Source organism: Eretmochelys imbricata, chromosome 14 (assembly GCF_965152235.1).
Source record: "Eretmochelys imbricata isolate rEreImb1 chromosome 14, rEreImb1.hap1, whole genome shotgun sequence".
NCBI classification, from domain to species: Eukaryota; Metazoa; Chordata; order Testudines; family Cheloniidae; genus Eretmochelys; species Eretmochelys imbricata.
This window is the reverse complement of record NC_135585.1, coordinates 48,979,167-48,998,299: the sequence shown is the minus strand read 5'-3', so window position 1 is coordinate 48,998,299 and position 19,133 is coordinate 48,979,167. Positions and strand designations below refer to the sequence as shown.

The 19,133-nt window shown below is 46.2% G+C and overlaps 1 protein-coding gene across 1 annotated transcript; it reads left to right on the top strand.

Moving 5' to 3' along the window:
• The first annotated feature begins 488 nt into the window (after positions 1 to 488).
• On the top strand, positions 489 to 17,483 carry LOC144274139 (butyrophilin subfamily 1 member A1-like). The gene is made up of 11 exons (XM_077832786.1): positions 489 to 1,036; positions 1,311 to 1,394; positions 2,020 to 2,136; positions 3,730 to 4,077; positions 4,719 to 5,000; positions 5,945 to 6,049; positions 6,772 to 6,792; positions 8,220 to 8,240; positions 8,722 to 8,815; positions 13,283 to 13,488; positions 15,265 to 17,483. Exons 3-11 carry the CDS (start codon positions 2,037 to 2,039, stop codon positions 15,780 to 15,782), a joined length of 1,695 nt encoding a protein of 564 aa, XP_077688912.1. The 5' UTR covers positions 489 to 1,036; positions 1,311 to 1,394; positions 2,020 to 2,036; the 3' UTR covers positions 15,783 to 17,483.
• Positions 17,484 to 19,133: the final 1,650 nt, after the last annotated feature.

Genomic DNA, 19,133 nt, shown 5'->3' with positions numbered 1-19,133 from the left:
TGGAGCGGGGCAGGGCCTGGGGCAAAAGCACAGCGGGGGGGGGAGCTAGGGTTGGTCCCTGGAGCGAGGGAGGTGCCAGGAGTAAACTGCAGGCCAGCAGGGCGGGGGAGGGGTAAACAGGATCCCCCCCCGCCCACCTTCTCCCTAGTCCTAGCGCCCCCCCCACCCCCCCAGCTGAGCGGCAGGCAGGGACTCCATCCGCTCCGCTCCCCCCGGGCGGCTGGGTGACAGTCCCTGGCTTTGGGCTGCCTGACCCCGGGGGAGCCCGAAGCGGCACCGGCAGCCCGGAGGAGCGGCAGGGCAGTGGCTGAGGGCTCCTCTCCGGCCCCCCGCAGGCTGCTTGCCAGTGACGGGCCGGGGGGACGAGAGGAGCCCTCAGCCGGCCAGCGGAGAGCAGGAGCGAGTGGGCGGGGTGGGGGGCGGAGGAGAAGCCCCGGGGCCGGTCCTAGGGGAAGGGGCTGGAGAGCGGAGCCGGCGCTGCGGCCGCTGGGCTGCAGCAGAAGTGGAGCGACCGGGGGGCCCCTGATGCGTGTGAACCCAGCGCCGTCAGAAATCCGGTCCCGCAGGTAGCAGGTCTCGCGGAGCAGGGAGCCGAGTCTCTGCGAAATTCTCACGGGGCTTCCGCCAAACTGGGGCCCTTGGGTAGATCTGAGTCAAGACGGGACCCCTGGGTGGACTTCTCCGGGAGAGGATCCTTCACCCCAAAGGGCAATGTGGGGGTGAAGGGACGGAACCCCCCCCCCGCGTGCCCCTCCCTTTCCTACTTTCGCTTTCTAGTGTGGTGGAGGCATCGAGAGAGACACATCTCGCTTCAGTGTCTTGACAAAAAAGAGACACCGTTTTGGCAGATATTTGGAAGCAAAGCCTGGGATCCAGCTCCTTGTCTCTGTCATTTCTCCTCGCTTAATTTGGCCTCACTGAAATCATCACTGAAAATGTAAACCCCCCAGAGGAGAATGGATGAGGATTGTAGAAAACCCAGAGATGCCAGGGAGAGCTCAAAACGGTCCCAAAGCTGATTTCCAGGAGTCATCAGGTAGGTGAGCTTCTGTCACTTGAATACTCTCTCTGCTGCTCTTTGATAGCTCCTACGAGACATTTAGTCTTTGGGTGAATAAATAGCTGCAAAATGATCCAGTAATCCCAGATAAATGTATCTGACTCTGAATATAAACTTTGCTTTTGAACTATATATTCCAAATTTTATCTGAGCGATTTTGTTTCCTCCCCTTTCATTGGAATTTAACACCAGACTATTGTGGCTATTCGTTGTAAGAATTTTTTGTCTTTCCTCTTTATATTTTATTCAGGAAAACTGGACCTGATCCTGCTCTCAATGCATTCAAAGGGAGTCTGGCTATGAATTAACTTATTGTAGATTTCTGTTTTGAAAAGTAAGTTACAAATGCTTGCAAATCCAACTTTTTGGGCAGCCTCTTTCTCTGTTATCTCTGATACTTGATAATTCTGTTTATGGGACTAAATCATTTTGCCTCTGATATGTTGAAAGAAAAGAAATGGGTAAAAAACAAACAAAAACAAAGAATCTTTCTGTCTCACACACAAACACACATGCATCCGATGAAGTGAGCTGTAGCCCATGAAAGCGTATGCTCAAATAAATTTGTTAGTCTCTAAGGTGCCACAAGTCCTCCTTTTCTTTTTGCGAATACAGACTAACACGGCTGCTTCTCTGAAACCTGACAAACACACAGTTTCTCATTCCTTAAAACTTTTTTCTCCATTGACGGAATTACTACCAACTTCTACACCGATCTGACTTTTTTAATGTGGATTTTGTAGGGATGGGACAAATTCAGACTCATAAAGGAAACACATATTCAGTTTATTTAAATGGCTGTTCTAACTACATAATATGAAAAAGTTCACTTAATAATGCATTTATTCCTTTCTTATTTAATGTGTCCTCTTTAATGTTTGACTTTAATGATTTCCTGTTAGTCTCAGTGTTACGTTCACTAAGATGAGTTTTCTTTCCTCCTTCTTCCCGTTGTCTAGGTCAAGTTACAGTGCAGATGAAGGTTCTCTCATCCTGCCACAGCTCCCAAGCCAGCTCCCCTCTCCCTGGGTTTATCATTTGCTTCCTTACGTGTTCTGTTCACAGGATGGGATCAGGTAGGAATCCGCCCCGTGGCTGCTGTTTCTTAGAGAATTTATTTAGGCTCCTGAAGTGTCTGAACAACATGCTCCACTCAGAGTCAATGTAACTACTCCCGGTGTGTAAATGTAACCACGCAGCAAGATCAGCACCTTCATTATCCATTGTTTGCTCTCATTCTGTTGCTGCTGCGGGGTTATTTTATTTGCTCCTGGGATAGGGCTCAGGTCTGTTTCTTCACACGAGTCTCTTGAAAAGGTTGTCAAGGATGCCCAGAGCATTGACTGGACACCTGTTGAAGAGTTTAACCATAACAAGAATAATTCATAAAGTACATAAATTATCTTAGAGTATCTGAGATATCCAGAGATTGGAGCCATAGTTAGAGCCCCATGTGCACAAAAATGTAATAAGAACTAGAATATCTGAGAGAGGCTGGGGACAGGTATTAATACCTGATGGTGTGGGCCCCTGGTGAGGGCCCTACATGACAATTGCGCCGCCTCCTCTCTCCACTGTGGAATATCGGAGCTCGTTTTGATTCCACTAGGAGTCTATTTGGGGGAGGGAGCTCAGTGGTTTGAGCATTGGGCTGCTAAACCCAGGGTTGTGAGTTTAATCCATGAGGGGGCCATTTAGGGACCTGGGGCAAAAATTGGGGATTGGTCCCCCTTTGAGCAGGGGGTTGGACTAGATGACCTCCTGAGGTCCCTTCCAACCCTGATATTCTATGTCATGTGACTTTTTTTATTGGGCCTGTTAGCTAATACATATATGTTAGGTGTAGTATACACCACCTTATTATTAGGTATTATATGCACAGTAATTCTCTCTTTACATATGGTGATGGGCAATTAACGGAATGTATTATGCTCTTCTAACAATTCTGTTCACCCACATCAAATATCCCACCAAACTTTGCTAAAGTTAAGTTAGTGTTCACGGTAGAACATCAGAAGCCTATCAAAGCCAAGAGACATGAATGGCATGTCCTAGCAGTGGCTGGGATGTACGTGTGCTCCCACCTGGTTTGGAATGTTCTGTCCGAAACAGCAATAAGGAACGTACAGAACAAGATTAAGAAGTGGGGGATTGGAGGGGGTGATGGATAAAGTGCTTTTTCACTTGCAAACACCCCTGGTATAAATATAAGTGGTTTTGGTGGTGTATTTTTGAAGCACAATTTCTGTGTAAGGTGAGCACACTGCAAGGTAAGGATTGCTTTCCAGAAGGAGGATATGTATGTCTCCTTTTCATAGTGTACTGATTTGTCCTTAGGCAATACATTTGGCAACGTTTGGTTAATTGGTCTCTTGATCATATGAAGTATTGAACCACAATAGTTCAACAGTTGCCTAGAGCAATAGGCCTAGATCTCAGGAGCGCCTTGGTGGAAGAACACCAGATATGGCCCACCAACCCTCCCCTTATTCCTGGTGAGGACCAGCAAATCTCATGCCAATGTCAGTAAGCGTGTCAATTTGAGAGCACTTAGAAAAAGGGGCTACTTGAATAGCTTGTCTCAACTATACACCGAGCATGTCCATTCCCAGTTCTCTGCCTCACCAAGGTTGTTGTTGTTGTTATTGCTGTCCCGGTGCATTTTCCAGCAAAATTCACGGTGATTGGACCCCCTGACCCTGTCGCTGCCATCCTGGGTCAGGAAGCTGTGTTCCCCTGTCACCTGTCCCCCCGGATGAGCGCTGCAAACATGGAGGTGAGATGGTTCCGACCTGAATTTGTATCCTTTGTGCACCTGTACCATGATGGGAAGGATCAGTATGAAGGGCAGATGCCAGAGTATGAGGGAAGGACAGAGCTTTTGAAAGCCGGACTCACAGATGGAAATGTTCCCTTGAGGATTCTCAATATCAGACCCTCTGATGAAGGACAATACCACTGCTTTGTTCAAGATGGTACTTTTTATGAAGAAACCGTATTGGAACTGCGGGTAGCAGGTCAGTACCTTGTGTCAGTTTTAACTGTGTGTGGTCTGCAGGCTTTGTTCTTTCCTAGCACAACAGCTGTGACTCCTTGCTTGTGAAATATTTTGCAGTAACACAGTGTATCTAACTTTCAGCAAACAGCCACTTTCATACTTGGGAAAATATGCTGAAAACTTTCCCAACGTGTTATTAAACACATTTTCAGGATGGGCAAGGCACTTTCTTGCCCAGTCTTGATTGACTCCCAAAGGGGTCTTTAATTAAGAGGGAAAGGCCTTCTGGACACATAAAGCCTTCCAATTGCTCTGCAGTGGTTTCTAGGATGTGTGGCTAAGGTGGGGCTGCCAGACTTTTATGGCCTTCTTATGGGTTGGTTGTTATGTAGGGGTGTAGTTAAAATCAAATGCAGCCTTATTTGCTGAGACTCTATAGTGGTGATGGTGGTGATGGGGAGCTACATATTAACCACTCTTAGACAAGACTGAGTATTCATTTATCCCCTCATTTATCCAGTATTCATTTATCCCTTCTCCTGACTACCCCCGTGAACAAGTGCTTTCTAGTGTGAGTAAGGGATCCACAAACTGTCCCTCATCCCTTCTGCTTTATAAATTAATTCATGGAATTGACACCTTTATGTGTTTTCCCCTTAGGTCTGGGCTCTGCTCCTCTCATCTCTGTGGAGGGTCACCAGGATGGAGGGATCCGGGTGGTTTGTCGATCAGCTGGCTGGTACCCAGAGCCTGAGGTGCTGTGGAAAGATTTCAATGGGCAGCGTTTACCATCACTCTCTGAAACAAAATCCCGTGGCGATAACAACCTGTTTGAAACAGAAACTGCTCTCATTGTAACAGAACATTCAAACCAAAACTTGTCCTGTTGCATCAGGAACACCGTTCTCAATCAAGACAAGGAATCAGCCGTTTATATAGCAGGTCAGTCACCATCCAAACCCCACACTGAACTCACCACCACCAGAAACCAAACAAAACATAGGAAGAAAAGAACGGAAACATCTGTGGTGGATATTTCAGAATCCACGTACAAACACAGAAAATAGGAGACTGGTATATTTACAGGATCACAGTTTAGGTAATTTGATTCCCTCTAGTTGTGAGTATTCAGAAAATCAAAGTTTGGGATTTCATGTAAATTTAATGTGAAGTCTGACTTTCCTGATACTAGCCTGCACGCATGTATGCACACACACAAAAATCTTCCAGCATTTTTTAGAAGAAATTTTCACTCAATCCACTGACTCAATATGATCCTGCAACCTTAACTTCACCTCAGTGATTTTTTTGAATGTGGTAAGTTTTGTCATGTGGCTTCTTTGTGATCTTGTTGCTGCACCAACTCATTGTTCATTGCTTGTTGTGGGAAACGTCACCTACGTCATGTGATGTTGTTTCTAATGACATTCAGTTGGACTTGTGCTTCTTACATCACTTTGGTCAAGATCCACAAATGGACTCATTTTACCCTCGTGTAGTGGTGCGGTGGTCGTCCCTCCCACTCTGGATTGGAGGGAGGCCACACCGCCTCACTATACCACTGGGATTGCTGCCTAGTCTCAGGGGAAATTAGCAAACTGATGTTAGCATCCCAACCGGTGTAATGGGGCTGAACCCCAAATAGTCCAGGGGTTCCGGCCCTTAGGCAGGAACAGGGCCTCCCTGGAGTGTGTATGCTCTGGCCCTTAGGCAGGGGCCAGAGCAAACCCAGCGATCTACACATTTTTGTGTAGTGTACACATGGCCATTCTTTCACTCTTGTCTTGCACAAATCCTGCTGGGCACCATTTATGTATTTGTATGAAATCAAAACATCTGACTGTAATCAGCCAAATTAAGACAAGTTCTGGTGTTTTGTTTTTCAGATCTCTTTTTCCCGAGGGTGAATCCCTTGATGGCGACTTTGAGTGTGATCCTGGTGGTTTTGTTTGCTTTCATTGGCCTCACTGTTTATCTCTTTAAAATGAAAGGTAAATATCAGAGGAAGAAATATACTGTAAATAAAGATTTTGTTCTAATAAATAAATTAGAGCAATTTAGGAATTTAATATTAAAAGAAGGTGTGATCTGCTGACCTTGTCCTGTATAAAGAAGAAGAATGCATGTGAATTTATTGATAGAGGGTGGTGGGGAGGGCTGTGGGGGGGAGAGCGGAAGAGGACTGTGTGTGTAGGGGGTGGGGAGTAGAATAGGAGAGAGGAGAGTCTTGGGCAATAGAACTGAGTCAGAGAATCGGATCATAGCAGATACATCTGTGTTCTGCTTGGTCCTTCATCTCCCTCTGCTGCTAGTTCTCCGGAGATTACCACTGTCTGTCTCTGGTCCCACTTGAGAGAAGGTTCTGCAAAGCCTAGCCTCTCATATTTGTCCTTCAAATCTCTTTTCTGCTAATAAAGTGTAGTGCACCCGGACATTACAGTGAGAGGCCCTGTAGAAATGCCCTTGTGGTAAATCAGTAAAGAAACACATTTCTTCCTCAGTTAGGAAATTAAAAAATCATACCCACTGTCACATAACTCAGGCACAGCTGTCCTTAACCTGCTGAACTTCATCCATAAAGAATATCTGCCTGATTTCCAAATCAATCAGACTTCCTTCCTAATGAATTGTGTACCTATAGGAAGTCGTCTTCAAACACTTTTAATGAAGCAAGGAGATGATATTAATTTACATTTATTTCTGTACTTTTCAGCGAAACTTACTGAAGAAGTTGGTAAGTTTCAATTTCCCTTTTTTCCACAAATACAGACTTTGACCAAGTTACACAATTGCATATACGCTTCTTGGTTTCTCTGATTTATTTTTATTTCTGTGTGTTTGTTGGGTGGGGGAGGGTTAGTATGTGTAACAGGTTGGACCATTTCAGGGCCTGTTTGGATGTTTCCAAAGACCCTTTCCCCTTAAAAGTCCTTTGAATTAGGGGGTTAGGTCAGCATAGCTACGTGTACGAGGAGTGTAAGTTTTCAATGCAAACCAGCCTCAGTCTCAGAGTCTTTGAGAAGAATCTATAGAGATCTGGCTTGTCAATGAAGGTGTGCTGAAATGGGAATTTTCTGCATTATTTTAATGAATTTTTTGTGCCTCAGTTTCCTCTAATGTGACATTGCTATCCATTGGGGTAAAAGGACTGTTTGCTCTCAGGGCAGGCTAGAAGACATAAGTCTGGGTGCTGCTTAGTTGTCTGGGCCTTAGACCACATATCGATGGAGCATCTGAGAAAATAATGGCAAGTCCAGTCACCAGGGAGTGTAGCATCGATCAAGTGAATTCATGACAGAAGTTTAAGAACAGCTGAACCCCATGACAGGATTTATCTTCAGCCACTCCTGCTGCAGTCAGCTTGTACCCAGGGTCATGCATGGGGGGAGGGGGGTCAAGCAGAGGCACGGGGCCCCAAATAATCATCGAGGGCACAGAGCTTCTACAACCCCAGGGCTGCAGAGGCAGGGAAGAGTAACCTACTGCCAGGGCCAGGGCGGAGGCAAGGTAAAGCGAACTCCTGCTGGTGTGGGGGAAAGAGCAAGCTCCTGTGTGGGAGGGAAGAGTGCTCTGCCAAGGTGGGCATAGGGGAAAGAGCAAAGTCCTTCCCTGGCCAGAACAGTGGGGGGAGCGAGCTCCAGGGATGGGTACAGAATGTGCCCCTCCAAAAGGGATCAAATTTAAATTTCTGCACACATCCCTGTTTGTACCTGGTCTGAAGGGCCCTTGTGAGTGGCAGAGGGTCACACGTTCTCTTCCTCACAGTGGTTCTGTTGCAGAAATCAGCTCCTCTGAGTTTCAGCAGCCTTTTTGCTGGTTGCGGCCCCCTTCCTGTGACAACCTCTCTCTTTTGAGATCATTTCCTCCAAATGGAGCTGGCCCTGCAGGAATGAGGCCACTTGAGCCCAGAGGAGTTTTCGTCTTTTCCTGACTGGGATGGGGCTGTGCCCCAGGACAGGGTGTGTTAAACAAGTTTAATAAAATTTGGGGTAAGTCTAAATTAGATAAACTTTCCCTTTTGATGGGGAAGCAATAGAAACAAGGAAGTTGAGTAAAAATAATCACCCAGCCTTAACTTTGTATTGATGATAATGAGAAATAACACATAAGGCAAGAAAAGCTCATAAAAAAATTTATAACATATTTCTGTTTATGTTTTAGTGAAACGAGATCTAGAAATTGGTAAGTGTCATTTTCTTCCTTCTGAGAAGAAATTTTTTGTACACAATTGGATCCCCCTATAGGAGCGTGATAGGGTCATCGGTGGTTATGTGACCTAGTGGTTAGCACACTTAGTGCCCCCTCCCAGTGGGCAGATCTTGCAGTCCTGGCCCTCTTTGAATCAGAAGGGCAGGGAGGTGGGCAGTGGAAGGGGAGCCTGGGCCCACCCACTCTTCTGGGCTCTGAGCCAGGGCCTTAGGAGGTTCAACAGTGTCTGGTCCCCAAAGTTGTTTTCCGAGTTGCCCTCCCTGGGTCACTTCCAACCAACTGCTGGTCTCCCCCGGTTCCAATCCAAAATAAGGTGAAAAGAAAAAGAAAAGGCAATGAAACCATCAGCCCTGATGGGGCTAAGTATACGGTCAGTCCTTTGTCAGGAGCCTTCAGGGCAGGTCTGTCCTCCTCCCCAGCCTCTCCCGTCTGAGCTGGGTTGCTCCCTTTCCAGCCCTCTCTCCAATTGAAGCATGCTCTGCAGGGCTGGATGTGCGGGGCTACCTGGGCCCAGTACTGTCCTTTCACCACGTGAGACGCAATGTGGGGTTTGTATACTCCCTCGCCCACCCTCCCTCTCAGACCCTGGGCTGGGGTGTCCTGGGGCCAGTTCATGTCCCCACCATCCTGTGAAAACGAAGTCCACGCTTTTACCACCCGAAAGCTGTATGGCTTCATTGAGTGAAGCCACTGAATAATGCCTGGATTATGGCCTGTCACTGAGCGCAGCCAGTGGATTGGTGCACAGTCAGTTACTAGGTGGAAGGGCTAACCCTACAAGTAAGGGCATCAGTGGCTCATTTCACCTCCAGGGCCTCCTTCTTGATGACTGATTAGGCTACCTCCTGTGGAAATAGCTTCCTGCTGGGATAGAGAACAGGGTGTTCTTCTTCTCCCAATGCCTGACATGGGTGCAGTGTCCTTAACCTGGTCTGTCAACTGGGCAGCCATGGTAGCAAAGTTCGGGATGAACTGTCAATAGTATCCTGCTAATCCCATAAACCACCGGACTTGCTACTTTGTGAAAGGGACGGGGCAGCCCACTAAGACTTTTGTACCAAAGATCGTATCTCCCCCTCCCCCACCCCGCCCCCCACTCCCCTGACATCCTACCCTAGGTAAGTGACTTCTTGGGTGGGCAGCTGACACTTGGTTGGGTTGGCCGTCAAACCCGCCTCTTTGAGAGCCCCAGATACCTCAGGGACATGCTCCATACGCTCGTCCCAGCTCTCCCTGCAGATGATGATATCGTCCGTGTAGGTGGCCGTGTCGGATCCCTGCAGCCGCAGCACTCTGTCCATTGGCTGCTGGAAAGTGGCAGCGGCCCCATGTCGTCCCAAGGGCATGGTTCTAAACTGCTGTACTCCATCGTCGGCAGATTGATTAATTGTTGTGGCGTTGTTTGCTTTAAATTTACCCTTTTTATTTATTTTTGCATTATTAAACCTGTTTTTTTTTTGGTTGCTTACTTGTTTTTTATGATTATTCTCATGGGGGGAGGGAATATGAATTTATAAAATGTGGGGAATGACTAACCTGGGTAAGTTTCACACAAAAAGCTAATTTGATTAACTGGTAAGCAATAGAGTAATTGGATTTGTTTAGTTCGGAGAAGAGAAGGCTGAGGGGGGACGTGATAACAGTTTTCAAGTACATCAAAGGTTGTTACAAGGAGGAGGGAAGTAAATTGTTGTCATTAACCTCTGAGGATAGGACAAGAAGCAGGGGCTTAAATTGCCATGAGGAAGGTTTAGGTTAGACATTAGGAAAAACTTCCTAGCTGGCAGAGTAAGTAATAAATGGAATAAAGGAGGATGTGGAATCTCCATCTTTGGAGACTTTTAAGAGCAGGTTAGACAAACACCTGTCGGGGATGGTCTAGATAATATTTAGTCCTGCCACGAGTGCAGGGGATTAGACTTCCAGTCCTAGGATTCTATGATTCTAATAGAATCACAGAGTTTATGAGCAGAAGAGACGACCAGATCATCTAGTCTGACCTCCTTAAGAGGCAGCGGAATAGAAAAAATTTCTAAGCCTTATTTATCACATTGATGATAATGAGAAATAAAACATAAGAAAAGGGAAACACCTAACAAACAATTTGTGTATTTCTGCTTCATTTTTAGGCAAACGAAATATAGAAATTGGTAAGTGTCATTATCCTTCCTCTGACAAGAAATTTTTTGTATGAAATTGGATCCTCATGTGGGGGTTTGTTTAATTGTTGTGGAGTTGTTTGATTTTCAATTGAACATTTACAATTCAGTTGCAACATTTAACCTGTTTTTGTTTGTCTGCGTGTTTGTTTTTTTATTTATTATTATTTTTTGGTTGAGGGAGGTTACAGTAACGTGATAAAATGTGGGAAGGAGGCACTAAATTGGAGAGATTTCACACCAAAATTTAATTTGAAAAACTGATAAACAATAGAGTCACAGAGTTTAAGACCAGAAGGTACCACTTGTCCCTCTCTTGTCTGACGTCCTGAAGAAGAGAAATAAAACCTAAGAAAAGGGAAACGCCTAACAAATGTATATATTATTTCTCTTTAATTTTTAGACCTACGAGATAAAGAAATAAGTAAGTGTCATTCTCCTTCCTCTGACAAGAAACTTTTTGTACCAGTTTGGATCCTCATGTGGAAGTTTGTTTTCCAATGGAACTTTCAAAATTGTTGCAATATGAAATCTTTTATGTTTGTTTGCTTGCTTTTTATTATTACTAGAATTATTTTGGGGGCAGACAGGGGTTTGTTTTGTAATGTAACTTTAATCAATGTGGGGAAAGACTAAACTGAATGAATTTCACAGCAAAAGCTAATATGAAAAATTGATAAGCCATAGAATCATAGAGTCACACAGTTTAAGAACAGAAGAAATGACTGGCTCCTCTAATGTGACCTCCTCCAGCGGAGATTGAATAGAAAAAAATATCTCTCAGGCTTAATTTTCATATTGATGAGAAAGCGAAATAAAACATAAGAAAAGGGGAAGTCCTAACAAACAATATGTGTCTGTCGGTTTGCTTTTCAGGCAAAAGAGATACAGAAATTGGTAAGTGTCATTATCCTTTCTCTGACAAGAAAATTTTAATACCAAATTGGATCCTCATGTGGGAGCTGGTTTAATTGTGGTGGGGTTGTGTGCTTTTAAATTTAACTTTTACAATTTTGTTGCAATATTAAACTTTTTTTTTGTTTGCTTACTTGCTTTTTATTATTATTCTTTTGTGGGGGGTATTGTAACTTAACAAAATGTAGGGAAAGACTAAACTGGATAAATTTCTTGCAAAAAGTTAATATGAGAAATTGATGATCAATAGAGTCATAGAGTAACAGAGTTTAAGACCAGAAGGGACCACTGGGTCCTCTAGTCTGGCATTTTGAGGATGAGTTTGATGTCTTTCAGCCTTCACAGTCATACTGGTGATAAAGAAAACTGAAAACTAAGAAAAGGGAAATGCTGAACAAAAATATGTATTTATTTCTGTTTAATTTTTAGACCTACGAGATAAAGAAATAAGTAAGTATCATTGTCCTTACTCTGACAAGAACGTTTTTAAATGTAACTTTTAAAGTTCTTGCAATATGAAACCTTTTGTTTGTTTGCTTGTTGCTTTATTATGAATGATTTATTATTAATTATTATTATTTTATTATTATTATTATTCTTTTGGGGGAGGATGGCGGGTTGTTTTGTAATGTGACTCTATACTGTCTGGGGAAAGACTAAAGTGGATATATTTCACACCAATGAAAAACTGAGAAGGAATTAATTATAGAGTCACAGAGTTTAAAACCAGAAAGGGCCACTGGATCCTCTCACCTTACTGTCCTGAAGAGGAGGTTGAATAGAAACAATCTCTCAGCCTTAACATTAGTATTGATGATAAAGAGAAATAAAATATAAGTAAAGGGACACTTCTAACAAACAATATATGTATTTCTGTTTAATTTTTAGACAAACGAGATATAGAAATTGGTAAGTGTCATTGTCCTTCCTCAGACAAGCATTTATTTATTTTTGGTATCAAATTGGATCCTCATGTGGGAGCTTGTTTCATTCTTGTAGAGTTGTTCAATTTTAAATTTAACGTTTACACTTTTGTTGCAATATGACATCTTTTGGTTTCTCTCCTTTCTTTTTATGATTATTCTGGGAAGGGTTACTGTAATTCTGTAAAATATGGGGTAATGGTAAATTGGAGAGATTTCACACCAAAAGCTATTTTGAAAAACTGATAATAGAGTCACATAGAGTCACAGAGTTTAAGACCAGAAGGGACCACTGGGCCCTCTAGTCTGACATTTTGAGGATGAGTTTGATGTCTTTCAGCCTTCACTGTCATATTGGTGATAAAGAAAGCTAAAAAATAAGAAAAGGGAAATGCCGAACAAAAATATGTATTTATTTCTGTTTAATTTTTAGCCATACGAGATAAAGAAATAAGTAAGTATCATTGTCCTTGCTCTGACAAGAAAGTTTTTGTAACAAAATTCTATCTTTGTGTGGCAGTTTGTTTAATTGTGGTGGAGATGTTTGCTTTTAAATTTAATTTTTAAAGTTGTTGCCCTTGGAAACCCTTTTTTGTTTGTTTGCTTTTTTACTGTCATTCCTTTGGGGGATGTGGGTGGTTGCTTTTTCATGTAACTTTATAAAATATGGGGAAAGACTAAACTGGATGAATTTCACACGAAAAGCTAATTTGACAAATTGGTAAGCAATACAGTAATAAAGTGGGTAGTGGCCAAAAAAATATGGCCCAGGAGGAATTGTCAGAAGGCTCTGGTGAACTATCAGCCCCTGAGATTATTAACCTCCCTCCACACTGCAAAGTGTGGGACGTAACCAACCTGAATTAAAGTGGACCCTGGGCAATAGCCTGTACCCAAAGTCTTGCCAGCTAGCCTGGGTGTAAAACACCACCAAACTTGAGTCAGAGTTTTTGGGCTTGCACAAGTAACAGTTTGGGGAAGCAGACAAGTAAGATCCTGGGCTAACTCTGCAGTGAAGATCCACCCTGGGAGAGAGACACTCATGCAACCTAATGGAGGTTCTGATGCTTTACATTTTAGTATATGTCTGGAAGAACTTTCTTTTTCCATCAGTCATTAGTTTGTACAATATTGAATCATGCAATACGTGTTCAGATCCGCTCTCATCTCTAATTATGTGGCTGGTTTTAGGGTGGAGAAGATCTGTGGCACCTATAGAAGAAGGTAATTTAAGATCATATTTTATCAATGTCCAAATATCTGTTCCCATGAGGCAATGTGCCCCTTTTTTCCTCGAATGTGGGGGTTGATGTGATCGTTCAGGGCAGACCTCCCCAGCACCCGGCATTTCACTGCGCATCATGAGGCAGGGTTTGTGCCTATGTCCTACCACACTATACTGAATCGACATCATATCGCATCTACTCTTCCTTCCCCTCCACTGCCAGCATGTGCGCTGCACCCTGCAGAGATCTGAGACTGCAGCTCCTACTCATTGTACAGATCCAGTCCACAGCCACTTCTCCAGGGGCAGTTTGTTTAATCTTCCTGTGCTGATGGCTGATCTCCAGTGTCTCCCTGTTTCTTCCTTCATCTTTTTCCCATTGAAGAAAGCCAGGAGCTCTGCAGTGACCCCACACTGATGGGGTGAGCAGGGACTGTGTCTGTGTGAGACCCTTGCTCCAGCCTCAAGCCTTGATCACAGAGAAGGGTTCCCTTGGGTCCATTATAAAGATGTAGGAAGCTCCTATGATCAGAGCTGTGAGCTTGTCTCTTTTCTCCTCTCTCTATCCACCATGGCCCAAGTATGTTCCTGTCTCTGGTAAACAGGACGTCACTTCAGTCTCCACATCACTGGCATGACCCTCTCCTTATTTCCACCTGCCACCTGTTCCACACATCCTCCTAGTGGCGGATTAGCCACTGGGCTAACAGGGCCTGTGCCCACGGGCCCCAGCCAATTGGGCGGCCCCAGAAAAATGGACGCCTCTGGGCCCCAACCTGTTCTGCCTGCCCAGCAGTCCTGGGTCAGAGCTCAAGGGCTTGCCCCACTCCACCCACCTGGCACTTCAGCCGGGGAGTGAAGTTGGGGGTGCAGGGGCTTGCCCTGCTATCCGCCTGGAGCGCCAGGTGGGCGGAGTGTGGCAAGCCCCTGTACCCTGACCCCATTTCCCTGGAAGAAGCGCAGGGGGGGATGGCGGACTTCAGGGAGAAGAGGTCGGGAGAAGCCCCCACTTGCTCTGGCCCAGGGCCTCACAAAACCCTAATTTGCCCCTGCTCTCCCCACACGCATTGCTTCTGCCTCGTTCCACCATGAACCCCCTTCAGTGGTGCTGACCCCTCCCTCCCCCAGGCTACTGGACCTTTGTGCTGTGATTGCTGCTGAGCAGTGACATTCTGGGCAGGTTCAGTCCTGGTAGCGTGTGGCCTGTTGCTGTCCGAGCTGTGACATTTCAGAGCAGGCCGGGTGCAGTGGGGAGGCCCCACAGCAAAGTCCAGCACAGGGGGAGCTGGGACACAGTGAGATTGAAGGTGGGGTGCGGGGAGGCTCTGCCAATGTTCACTGAGTTGTACCATCTGCTGGGGCTGCCAGAGTCTTTAGTCCCTTCCCTGGGGAGAGGTGGGCGCAGGAGGGGAAAGATCCTTTCACTCCATCACGGACCCGTCTCTGCATTGGGGAGGGAGCTTCCCTCTGGGGTTTAAAGCTGGTTCTTGCCTCCTCTGTTCCCTCCTCAATAAAAACTTCTGACACCTTCCTGGCTGTGTCTCTGCCACTGGGAATGGAGCAGCCCCAGCAGAGGGAGCTGGCAGCTGAAGAGAAAAAGACTGAGGAAGTGCAGTGACATCCCTGCTCAGTCTTAGGAGCCCAGGTCAGAGGCAGCTCCCTGGGATCCAGGCCTGTCCCAGCCAGGATGGGGCTGCTGGGGAGTGTGAGAAATGGCCCCAGCCTCCCCCAGGGCTGAGCTCTGCCCCTCACGCTCTGATTCTCTCTTTTCCTAGTGAATGTGACGCTGGATCCAGACACGGCTCAGTCCCAACTCGTCCTGTCTGAGGATGGGAAAAGTGTGAGATGGGGAGACACACGGCAGGATCTGCCCGACAACCCTGAGAGATTTGATTCTCGGGCCTGTGTGCTGGGCTGTGAGGGATTCACCGCGGAGACACATTGCTGGGAGGTGGAGGTGGGGGATGGGGAACTCTGGGCTGTGGGGGTGGCCAGAGAGTCTGTGAGGAGGAAGGGATGGATCAGCCTTAGCCCTGAGCAGGGGATCTGGGCTGTGGGGCAGTGCGGGGGGCAGTTCCGGGCTCTCACCTCCCCTGAGGCCCCTCTGCCCCTGAGCCAGGTCCCCAGCAGGATCCGGGTTTGTCTGGACTGTGACCGGTGGCAGGTGACATTTAGTGATGCTGATGATGGGGCCCCGATCTTCACTTTCCCACCAGGCTCCATCCCTGGGGAGAGAATCCGACCCTGGTTCTGGTTGGGGGTGGGAGGATCAAGGCTCAGCTTATGTCCCTGAGACAGGGGGTGGAATATCTCACTGGGGGCCCCAAAATCAGCCTTTCTATCCTCGCATGCCCTAGTCTTTATGACCGTAGAGGACTTCTGGCTACCCAACCCTCTGGCTCCTCATCTCTATGACCCCTAGAATCTCCTCCCTGCCCTCCCTGCAGCCTCAGGGACGGGAGGGGGAGGAAGAAGAGCCCCTTGGAGCTGCCAGAGGGCCATGAGAGGCAGATGTGGGGGCTGGGCAGGAGGTAGAATGAACAATCGGGTTGGGGACAGGCAGAGGTGAGGGTGGCACAGAATTAATCAATCAGGGTTTTGGGAGAAGCTGGAAGCTCTGCAGCAGCAGAGAGCGTTTTGTACAGATCTGTGTCCTTAGATCTCATTGGGGCAGCAGGAGGAGAAGGGATAAAATCAGGGGAAAGAATGGAGCAGCCAAGGGGGATGATCTGTGGGAGGGAGGAGGGGAGAGTGGGAGAGGAAAATAAATAGGTATCACAAGTGAGGGCTAGAAAAATGCTGAGTAGAAAAAGAGACAATGAAGGAAAAGGGAGAAGGAAAGGGAATGTGAGAGGGACACCTACAAGATCTCTATCAAGCTTTCTTACAACTACAATACCCACCTGTGGAAGTGAAGAAACAGATTGATAGAGCCAGAAGAGTTCCCAGAAGTCACCTACTACAGGACAGGCCTAACAAAGAAAATAACAGAACGCCACTAGCCGTCACCTTCAGCCCCCAACTAAAACCCCTCCAACGCATTATTAAGGATCTACAACCTATCCTGAAGGATGACCCAACACTCTCACAAATCTTGGGAGACAGGCCAGTCCTTGCCTACAGACAGCCCCGCAACCTGAAGCAAATACTCACCAACAACCACATACCACACAACAGAACCACTAGCCCAGGAACCTATCCTTGCAACAAAGCCCGTTGCCAACTGTGCCCACATATCTATTCAGGGGACACCATCACAGGGCCTAATCACATCAGCCACACTATCAGAAGCTCGTTCACCTGCACATCCACCAATGTGATATATGCCATCATGTGCCAGCAATGCCCCTCTGCCATGTACATTGGTCAAACTGGACAGTCTCTACGTAAAAGAATAAATGGACACAAATCAGATGTCAAGAATTATAACATTCATAAACCAGTCGGAGAACACTTCAATCTCTCTGGTCACGCGACTACAGACATGAAGGTCGCTATCTTACAACAAAAAAACTTCAAATCCAGACTCCAGCGAGAAACTGCTGAATTGGAATTCATTTGCAAATTGGATACTATTAATTTAGGCTTAAATAGAGACTGGGAGTGGCTAAGTCATTATGCAAGGTAGCCTATTTCCCCTTGCTTTTTCCTACCACCCCCCCTGACGTTCAGGTTAAACTTGGATTTAAACTTGGAGAGTGGCCAGTTTGGATGAGCTATTGCCAGCAGGAGAGTGAGTTTATGTGTGTGTGTGTGTGTGTGTTCCCGGGTGGGGGGGGGGAGCAGGTTGAGAAAGCCTGGATCTGTGCTGGAAATGACCCACCTTGATTACCATGCACATTGTAGGGAGAGTGGTCACTTTGGATGAGCTATTATCAGCAGGAGAGTGAGTTTGTGTGTGTATGGGGGGTGGGGGGGTGAGAAAACCTGGATTTGTGCAGGAAATGGCCCACCTTGATTATCATACACATTGTGAAGAGAGTGGTCACTTTGGATGGGCTATTACCAGCAGTGGGGGGGGGGGGCGGAGGGTGAGAAAACCTGGATTTGTGCATCTCAAATAAATTGGTTAGTCTCTAAGGTGCCACAAGTACTCCTTTTCTTTTTACCTTAACTCTGTATTTCTTGGTTTTCAGAAGTTTGAGTTTTGTTGAACTCAGACCAGGTGGGGGAGATCAAATCTTTTAGGGGACCAACTCCTGTTGTTGAGAGAGAGGAGCTTTGGAGCTACACCGAGCTCTTCTTTAGGTCTGTGTTGCTGGAAAGCTTGTCTCTTTCCCCAACAGAAGTTGATCCAGTAAAAGATCAAACACCCTCCACCTTGTCTCTCTCATAGACGGGGGCCAGCACGGCACAGAGCAAATCACTTCTGATGACCTTGCTGTTTTGGAAGGTCACGATCGTCAGTGGGAAACTGTCACTGTATGTTAACAAAAGGGGCTTTGTTTTTGGCTGTGGGGGGGGGGGGTTGCCATTTAGTTTATGATAGTCAGCAAAAGCTTTTCTCTTTTTGAAATCCGGACTGGACTGAGAGTCCGCTGTTCAGGTGACCCAGTTACCTGAATCCAGGCCTGATTTCAGAGAGAATCTGCTTCCTGCTTTTGCTGCGTCTAGTCAACTAAATAGGAAAAAAAACAACCCCAAAACAAACCCCCTCTCCCGCAACAACAAACCCCCTTTATGTTAAATTTTAACAGAAAGTTCCGGTCCCCCCCGCACTGGCGGCCCCGCGGGACTGGGGCTGTGTCTTTAAGAGGAGACTCTCCCTTCCCCGGGACAGGGGTTGGACTGAGGCAATTTCCAGTGTTACTTTCACTGTCCCCGGGCAAAGGCCGCGAGCTGAGCCACGTTTATCGATCGGAACAAACCCTGTTTCTGTTCACAACCTTCCCTGGAGAAGCCCCGAGACAAAACTGCAGCTCCTCAATCGCTAAAATGAGCTGAGCCGCCTCCGTGACCGACGGGAACAGTCACCGAGCCTGGGACTGTCCCAGCCAGAGGAGCCAAGTCTGACCACACCCGACTGCTCAGAAGACCCAACCAGGTGGGTTAATTTTGCTCCAGAAGGACTGTTTCTAACGTCTAATGCACGCTCCTTATTGCTTGGACAGATTATTCAAAACACAAGGAGTAAATAATCCTGTGAGAATTTGTTTCTCTCTTTCTGGGAACTTGACAGTACATCTACATTGAAAGTGATGGACTGTCACATACATTGCGGATTGTTTTCACAGTAATGTAACACGAGACTTTTACAGCTTGTTGAATTCGTCATTTCTTTGTTTTGCTGAATTTTATTCAAGAGCAGTGGACCCAAGACTGTTCTTGGGGGAGATTTGTAACTTCCTCTATTTTGAATACAGAAAATTTCCTGCACCAAACCCAGCGGCCATCAGTCTAGTTTTCTGCCTGTGCTCTCATTGCAGTTTTCTGCCTCTTGACTGCGGGGAGGGGGTGAATCCTTTTGTTCTTGTAAAAAATACAATTATGCTCAGAATCAATCAAAGCAGAAAACTGCCTCCTTTTCTCCTCCTGAACTCAGTGGGAAGTGAGCATGTGCCTCAAGTTGATCCTGTGTTCAGGAGTGTCACTGAGTAGGGACTTCAGGCCATACTAAAAAAGGGAAATTTATACATTGTGTAAC